Source organism: Manihot esculenta, chromosome 6 (genome assembly GCF_001659605.2).
Source record: "Manihot esculenta cultivar AM560-2 chromosome 6, M.esculenta_v8, whole genome shotgun sequence".
Classification (NCBI taxonomy): Eukaryota; Viridiplantae; Streptophyta; class Magnoliopsida; order Malpighiales; family Euphorbiaceae; genus Manihot; species Manihot esculenta.
Window position 1 is genome coordinate 19,445,756 of NC_035166.2, and position 9,101 is coordinate 19,454,856.

General features: G+C 33.6%; 1 protein-coding gene across 6 annotated transcripts; it reads left to right on the plus strand.

Annotated features, from left to right (window-relative positions):
• Positions 1 to 41: 41 nt before the first annotated feature.
• LOC110617665 (protein ALTERED PHOSPHATE STARVATION RESPONSE 1) lies at positions 42 to 8,879 on the plus strand. Of its 6 annotated transcripts, none has more exons than XM_021760610.2 (7): positions 42 to 455; positions 834 to 958; positions 1,411 to 2,305; positions 3,836 to 4,020; positions 4,799 to 5,022; positions 6,024 to 6,354; positions 8,167 to 8,879. In XM_021760610.2, exons 3-7 carry the CDS (start codon positions 1,501 to 1,503, stop codon positions 8,614 to 8,616), a joined length of 1,995 nt encoding a protein of 664 aa, XP_021616302.1. In that variant the 5' UTR covers positions 42 to 455; positions 834 to 958; positions 1,411 to 1,500; the 3' UTR covers positions 8,617 to 8,879. The 6 variants fall into 6 exon arrangements, with proteins under 6 accessions (XP_021616302.1, XP_021616304.1, XP_043813780.1 ...); XM_021760612.2 differs by having other exon boundaries at positions 834 to 954; XM_043957845.1 differs by having other exon boundaries at positions 42 to 437; positions 831 to 958.
• The last annotated feature ends 222 nt before the right edge of the window (positions 8,880 to 9,101 follow it).

Here is a 9,101-nt window from a genome sequence, read left to right on the forward strand (position 1 = left end):
GCCCTGCTGTGACAGTGTGGTCTCTGAATGAATCTTGATTATACTCCAAGATAAGAGCTTTATTTTTTATTTTCTTTTAAGCAAGAAAAACTTCGGTGGGTAACAGTATAATAATAATAATGGGAGATTGCTAAAATGCACCCATTTCTGCTTTGGATGCTTCTCTTGCTCTTGGGTTTCGTGCTTGACCCCTCCATCATCTCTCTTTAATGCCCTATCCATCTTTCTCTCTTTAATGCCTTTGTAAAAGCATAGATTTACTGGAAGCATACACTTGGAAAAGAGTGAAGAGATTTTGGTTGTTTTTGTTGTTTTCTCTCTTGAATCCTTATGGGTTTTTATTCGTAGATGATAATCAGTCCTGTGTTGATGTTTCCAAACCGAATGTGGAGTAATGGGTAGTCGTTCCTTTTCCCAGTAAGAAAAGAAAAGAAAAGAAAAGAAAAGAAAAGGAGGTACTGGTTCAATAGTTGTTGTTGTTGTTTTCATTTATTTATTTTATTTTTATTTTTTTATAATATTTGCAGCAGTAAGAAAAATAAAAATAAAAAAAATAAAAAAAGGAAGAACATTGGTCTCCTCTCTGTCTGTCTCCCTGTCTCTGCCAGTCTCCATGTCACTGCCATTCTCTTTATTGTCTTGTTATTTTTTTAAAAATAATCCTTTATATCGTTTTTCTTTCTTAGAACTCAAAACATCTTGTTGAGCTTCATCTGCTGAGACTCATTTGGGTTTTCTTTTTATTTTTAATTTTTTGGGTTGAAGCTTTGTTCGTTTCTGAGCTATGGAGAGTTTGAAGGTGGGTGGTCTTTTAACATGCTTTTCCTTTTCAGATGAGGCGTCAAAATCAGGAAGAATAGCAGAATCATGATTTGGAGTTGAATGCCTTCTTCTATCGGTTAATCAGAGAAGGCAATCACACAAACTTGGAGACATCTACTAGCAGCTTTTTGCGTATGTATGTATTGGCATTATCTGAAATTGCCTATTGTTATGTAATGCTAATCTCTCATTTCTTAAGCTTTTGAAGAAATCGCTAGATGTGTAGAGGGTGGGCTGAGGACTGTGGATACCATTTTTGACAGGACTAACTTGAATAATTTATTGTGACATGAACTTGAATAATTTATTGAAAAAACTTTCTTTTTTACATGTATATTGTTGCAGTCTTAGTAGCTTCCTAGTTGTGAGACTCTTAAATCCAGTGCTCTTGCTTGATATGGTTTTATCTCGACTTCAAAAGTCTTTGAAGTCCAGAAAAGGATGCATCATCTATGAAAACTGCAAGTTGTAGGGTTGTCCTCTTCTGGATTTATATGATTACTTGAGCTTAAGCATAATTATGCATCAGGAAGGAATTTGGATGCATGCATTCTTTTTAATATTATGCTAATCTGTATTGTATTGCAGTACGAGGAATCGAGGGCTGTATCTGAGTTTTGCTCACTCTATCATGCCTTCAAGTTAAACTTGTAGTTTAACTTTCTGAGTGTTGAAGAAATGGGTTGTGTAGCATCAAAGATTCAAAAGGAAGAGAGAGTGCAAATTTGCAAGGAGAGAAAGAGGCTAATGAAACAATTGGTAATACTTCGAGGAGAATTTGCAGATGCCCAATTGACTTATTTGAGAGCACTGAAGAATACTGGTGTGACCCTTAGACAATTCACTGAATCAGAGTCATTAGAGCTTGAAAATCCCTCTTATAGCCAGGCATTGCCTCCTTCCCCTCCTCTCCCTCTACCTCCTTCCCCTCCACCACCTCCTCCTTTTAGCCCTGATTTAAGGGGGTCCATTGATAATCAGAGAGAAGAAATAGATCAAGAAGAAAGCATAATACTTGATGAGGATGATTGTTGTACACCACCACCTCCAATTTATAGTTCCTCATGGAATTGGGAATCAGAATCCCTTGAGCAACCTTTTCCACTAAATCGAGGGAAGAACAAAATGGTGGAAACAGCAATAGATGAGGAAAACTGGGCAGAGGCTAAGGCAGACTTTGAGGAAGAAGATCGGGAAGAAGAGTATGTTGGTAAAGTTCTTTCTGTTTCACTTCTCCAGAAGCAGCAGAAACAGCAGCCTGCAAAATTGCTTGATGATGACTCATCAGTGGTGAGCTGTTGTACTAAAGATACTGCAGACATGGCTATGGTGCATTGGAGGAGTAAGAAGACCTTGGAAGGTATTGTTAAGGAGTTAGATGATTATTTCCTTAAAGCATCAGCTGGTGGAAAGGAATTAGCTGTCCTTATGGATGTTTCCAAAGGGGATACTTCTCTGCATCAGAATTCCAAAGAAAACAAAAGTAAATGCTGGCTCCTTTTAATAATTTAGCATTCATTTGATAGTATTTCTATATATCTACAGGTATGTGCATGTAATGTTTCTGAAATGTCCCTGGTTACTCAAGCTATTGATGGGAAATTGAGTATTTCTTAGTCCTAAAAGTTTCTTATCTCTAAACATGATAAGTTTATTTTATACTTTATAGCTATATCAGTGTTTTTATAGTTATATGTCCTCAGAAAATTTGCGGTTCTTTTTGCATCTCTTCCATTGAAATTCTGCTTGATGCTGTCACTTCAAATAGCAGTAATACTTAGATTTTGGTGTGGGATTTCTTCAGTCCATGTTCTAGTTAGATTAGTATGGAGCTTTTGTGAGATTTTAAATTATTTAACGAATCATATATCAAGTGCCAAGTGATCCTTGATGTTTTCATGTTTTGGTCATTGCATAAATTGAGTAATTTATGGCGTTTGAATGAACTTTGGATTTGTGGTTATCATTGTAAATCATTGTGCTTTTTATAAAATTATGAGTCTGAATATTGTTGTTTTGTTGGGACAGTTTGTGTTTTTGTAATTAGGAGGAATAGCTGTTGATAGGTGAAAGATTTTGGAGTTATATCCCTTATCCATAGGGCCACTGAAATCTAATCCTCCACGGTAGAGGAGGGTTTCTATTTAGACCAATTGTTGATCCTGGTTTTCAATTTAACATTACAAAAATTCTTCCTACACCATTTGTTGTGTGTCTATTTTGTGTCCTACTTTGTTTTTCCTGAATGTTGAACTTAACATTGCTTTAGTCTCTCTTTCTATCTTATGTACATATATTTCAACCAATGTGAACATAAAAGCTTCATGGTAGCCGAGAAGTCCATGAAATTCTAGTTCCTTGTATTTGTATTTGCTTTGGTTTTGATCACTTTTCTCCCAAGTGTTTGGTCTCAAAATATTAGCGATAAATTAATTGGAAAGCTAGTTGTCAAGCCTAACTTCCATAAATATATTGACATAGAGGATGTACATTTTTGTGAGCAACTAAACTTAAAGTAACATGCATGTCAACAAGATGGTTTCATATTATAAGATTCAAGGAGGTAGAGAGTAATTGAAGCATTCTGTTATAGGGGTTGGTATAACTAGTTGGCAGTTGGCACTCTGGTCTTAATTGCTCATTTCATGTGCAAAGTGGCATTGAAGTAACAATAAACAGATCTGTTCCTCTCCGTATGTGTGTGGTGTTGTATGCTTGGCTTGCATTTCTGACCGAGAATGTGTAATTGATAGGCCCACAGTGATCATTGTATTTTATTGTTCCTTTTTATGTGATCTAGGAATTTTGTTTTCCTTATCATTTGGGCGTTTGATACTGAAGTGATTCCTTTCAGATATTATGCATGTGTATGTGCATTGTTGTATGATCAATAACAATTTATTGATATTTTTATCTTCAGTGAGATGGCAACTAAAATCACTTCTTTAAGTTTATTATCAGTGTCTACTTTAAGTTCCTCGTCGAAGTTGTTAATTGTAACTTTTGTTTTCAGGGAAAAGGAGTAATTCAGCCAAGGTCTTCAGTGCACTGTCATGGAGTTGGTCTTCTAAGTCGCTTCAGTTTGCAAAATATGCTACTGAGGTGTATAATCCCAGTGAATCATGCAAACCTGGGGCTCATTGCGTCACACTTGACAAACTATATGCTGCAGAGCAGACACTTTACACGGAAGTGAAAGTAAGAATGACTTTTCACTTATAGATGTAATGTGTGCATCGTTATTTGTATGATAGTATTGTTGGACAATTTTGCTCTCTCTCTCTCTCTCTCTCTCACACACACACACACACACACACACACACAGCTACACGATATTCATTGTGGCCCTGGCAGAATGCTCTTGTCCAAGAGATATTGTAAGAAAACTGATTATTTCATTTTCTTTTGTTTATCTAATTAACTAGAAGAACTACTTCATCCTTTTGGTGAATAATTGGATTAAGAAATTGCAATATTGAAACTCTAATAGCTTTTATCTTGGCCTTTTATTTCATAAACTCATATTTGCCAGTTACAGCAGATATTTGATGTCTTAGACTGACTGACACATTTCAGACTTTAAATTTTACTGGGATATTTATGTCGGAACTAACATAATGCGAATGACTCTGACTGAACTCATGGTTGGACTTAGAACTGAAATATCTTTCCATTGTAATGCATTCTGAGGGTATAATATTTCAAATACATATACAATCTGTTTTCAAATTACCTGCTAAACTTTGTTTTAGGTTAAAAATATTGCAGGTTCATGAATGAACTATTTTTATGTTGAAATTGAAAAAAGTATCTCGTCGTAGTCGCAATGTTTGCACATTTTCTTAATCCTCAGTGATTTGTGTGCTAGGACTTATCATGCAATTGTGCTTCTTTTAATTTGGTTGCATTTGTATTTCCACCCACACATGAAAATATTTTTGTTGTTTAATTTTTTTAATCATCTATTATTATGTAGGAAGAAGAAATGACCAAAATAGAGCTTGAGAAAAAATCCATGTTACTCCTAAAACAAGAAGAAGAAAATCATGACTGGACCAAGACTGAAAAAACTCGACTGAGTGTTGAGGGTTTGGAAACTGATTTGAGACGTCTGCAGCACTCAATAAGTAATACTTGTTCTTTGATATTGGAAATCATTGATGCGGAGCTGTACCCTCAACTTGTTACATTAACATCTGGGTAAAATTTCTAGACACCTATAATATGCTATTGTTTATTGTTGCCATGTCAATAGCGTAGGGCAGGCAAGATGATATTTCAGTTATCCAAGAAAATATATTTAAGTTCTTCACAAAACTGTTTATCAACCTTTTCAAGTCATTTTGAAATCAATTGCTATGATAAGCTCTTATTATATGGTAACATTACCAGTATAGATGGTTTATATATAACACTTTAGAAGACTGCTTTTCCCATTTTGTGTGTGAATGGGGTTTGAGACTTTGTACTCAGGTCTTTAGAGACACTATCTAATGATCTTTACAGTTAAAAACCTAGTACCAACTTTAAACTAGTAACCTTCCCCATTTCTTCACGCCTTCTGAACATCTTATAACTGCATATGATTATTTCATATTGAAGAAGAGTAATTTCCCATTAATTTCTTATAAATCACGAAACTATGCATAATCCCTATATATCTGGCCCATGGATTACAATTTTTTCTGTCCAAATTTCTTTTGGATTTATTAGAGTGAAAAGTTTATGATCTCATGATGCAACTTGTGGAAAAAGGAAATTAAGGATTGCTCAAGTTCCATGCTCCCCTCAATGGATATGTTTTTGCTTCTTTCTTCTCTACTATTAAATTCCTGCTCTAGATTGATTTCTATTAGACCCAACCAGGGGCCGGTTTGAAATTGAAACTGGTCAAACCTGCATTTGACTTGAATCATGACTAAATCAGATGACCGGCTGGTTTAAAACTGTGCCAAAATGAGATTTATTTCATTTAAAAATAAAAAATGGAAAAAAAAAAAATTCTTGAGAGCTGGAGTTGATAAAAATCAGAATGAACCGGGACTGTGGGAGAACTTTAGGGGCTGGTATTGGTTCCTGGGTTCAGTGTCTAGTCCTAATTTCTAGTCAGGCTATAGGTTTCTTTTAGTATCTTCCATATTTGTAAACGTCTCAATTTGTTCTGAAATTCAGTCCATTGCTTTGATTGATTGCTTTTGTAGGCTGAAAAATACGTGGAGAACTATGTACGAGTGCCACCAAGTTCAGAATCATATCTCTTTGCAATTGAATCATCTTACTGATAGTGAAGGTTTAGACTTGACTACGGACTATCATCGCCAGGCAACAACTCAGCTTGAAACTGAAGTCACCTCCTGGTACCTCAGCTTCTGCAAACTCATAAAATCTCAACAAGAGTATGTAAGCACTCTCTGTAAGTGGATCAAGCTCACTGACTGCCTTGTAGATGACAATCAACATAGTAGTTGCTCTTCTGCAGTTCGTAGTCTGTGTGAAGAGTGGCAGCTTGTCTTTGATAGATTACCTGATAAGGTATTGCCATAATCCTCCTTCGAATATTGTAGTTGATCCATGGCCTTTTGTTTTCATGCATCATGTACTGAAATTCATATTTTTTACTCGTACTTCTTTTGTGTCGAAGTGGATATTCTGTGTCAACTTGGGTGTTAAGTAAGGTTGTGAAAATATATGTTCTGCAAATAAGTAGTCTTCAATCCTCGTTGATATTTCCATGGAATTGAAAAAAGGAGTTTATTGAGCCTGTTTCCTTTTCTAAAAAACTTATAGATAATTATTGTGTCCACATGAGCTTAGGGGTGAGCATTCGGTTGGTTCGGTTTAAAACCGAACCGAATAAATTGAAAACCGAAATTTTGGTATTTATGAAAATCGAACAGAATCGATTTTAATAAGAAATCGAATCGAACCGATTTGATTCGATTTGATTCGTTTCAATTTGATCGATTTGAATTTTTAATAAATTTTTATTTTTTTACACTTTATTTTTTAATATTTTAAAATTTAATTGGAATGTTTTAATCTTAACATGATCTCTCTATATTATTGAAAATAATATATTATTATCACTCATCGGTTTTTTTTAAATTGTTTCTGATAAAAATCGAACCGAAATGAATAAAAAATCAAACTAAAATTTCAAATTAATTCGGTTCGATCAGTTTTTTCGGTTTGAACTGAATACTCCTCACCATACATGAGCTGGTTACAATTTCTCGAGTCAGATAATTAAGAGTTGATATATTATGTATAATTTTCAAAATCAGACTGAATGGGCTAGTCCTTGTTTAAAATGGCTTTCTCCTTCTCCTTCATTTGAAGGGAAAAAAGAACAACTCTCTTGTTTTCAGTGGTGTTGAATCCATGATCTCATATGAACAAAGGTAAGTGCTTTTCCACTTAACCAACTTATGCATTCACTATTAAAATTCTGAATATTTTATTATATAATTATTAACTTGAATTACTTAATTATTTTTCTATTTATTGTCTTTTATATCATAAAAGGCATTTTTTTTTATCTATTTGTTGTACTATAAAATTTTAATCTATCAATTTTTTTAAAATATAAAATTTAATATTAAGAAATTCTGTTTCAATTTTTTTCTTTTATTATGAATTATTATTTAAAATTAAAATTCTAATTTTAAATTTTAAGTTATGCATTATTTTTTAATAAAAGAGTTTACATATTATAATTTCATTAGCTATATTTTAAAAATAATTTATAAAATATATCAAACTACTAATTATATTATTTATTATTTTGTAAGATATTGTTAATTTTATAATATAGTTTTATTTATTTAACATACATTGGCTAATCCTGGTTTAATATTAAATTCTCAATTTTTCGTTTTTACTGGTTCAATGAGTGTGTGCGGAGTTTGAAAACTCTGGTAAATTTCGTTTTCACCTAGTTTATTATTGAAAAATTTATTATGTAGTTCTTGAATTCTATTACTAATAATAATTTGGTCCCTGTATTTTGAAAAATTAAAGTATTTATCCCTTGATTTTACTTCCATAACACATCTTAGGTCATTGCATCCATCTTTCCGTTAATTTTAAAATTAAATTACTATTAAATCCTTAAATATTGTAATTATTTACAATTATGTCCCTTAATTTTGAAATTAGTTACAATTTCATTCCTTATATTCCGTTAATTTTGAAAATTAGTTACGATTTTCATTGATGAACTGTAACATGGGAATGATTTCAGTAATGTGTTCTTTATAACTGACCTGTTTGTTCTAATGTTTCAATGTGGGGAACTTAATACTATTATTTCTTTCGTTTTGATAATGTGAATTCTTTGTTCAGATAGCGTCAGAGGCCATTAAAAGCCTTTTGGATGCGATCCAAACGATAATGCTGCAGCAGACAGAGGAAGACAACTTGCACAAAAAATCTGACAAACTGGAGAAAAGATTTCAGAAGGAATTATTCTCCCTTGCTGAAATGGAGAAAAAGGTCAGTTGGAGTTCTAGTGATGGAGATGTGCAATCTGATTTGAGCCCTAAAAATCCCTTGTCACTTAAGCGTGCCAAAACTGAAGCCTTAAAGAACCGGCTAGACTCCGAGAAGACTAAATATTTGAATTCAGTTCAGGTTACCAGATGCATGACTCTAAACAAACTGCAAACAGGCCTCCCCAGTTTATTCCAGGCATTAATGGGATTTTCAAGTGCTTCTGCTCAGGCCTTTGAGGCTGTCCACAGCCATGGAAGACCAGCAGTTGATTGTGATGCATCAGAAAGCTCAATGAGCTAAATTTGTTAGAAAGGGGAGATGAAGTGGGCACTGGCTGCACACTTAGTCCTAGGTGTAAGAACTTTGTGACATTCAAGGATTCAGATCAAACTTACGATCAAATTTAAATTTTGTTTACAGTGGCAGAGGTTACTGTTTTAATCAATTGTCCTACACCTGAGAAGCTCTGCACCTGCAAACTGCATTCAAATGTATTTTTCTCTGCATTATTATGATTGAGGAAATTGATATTTGGCATATAATATACTGATTCTCTGTCCCTATATATATTTTTTCCAATACAGTTTATGTTTTTGTTACTTTTTTCTCCACAAATCACAGGACATTAACATTGTACTAGGAACCAGTATCATTCTCTCTGACAGGGGAGTTTGAACTCAAAATTTCTTAACCTTGAAGAAGATTAGTCTCAAAAAACTATCTCTTGAGGCTTCGTTTGCTTATACTGAAAATTATCAAGGGCATATTACATATGAAAGGTCATT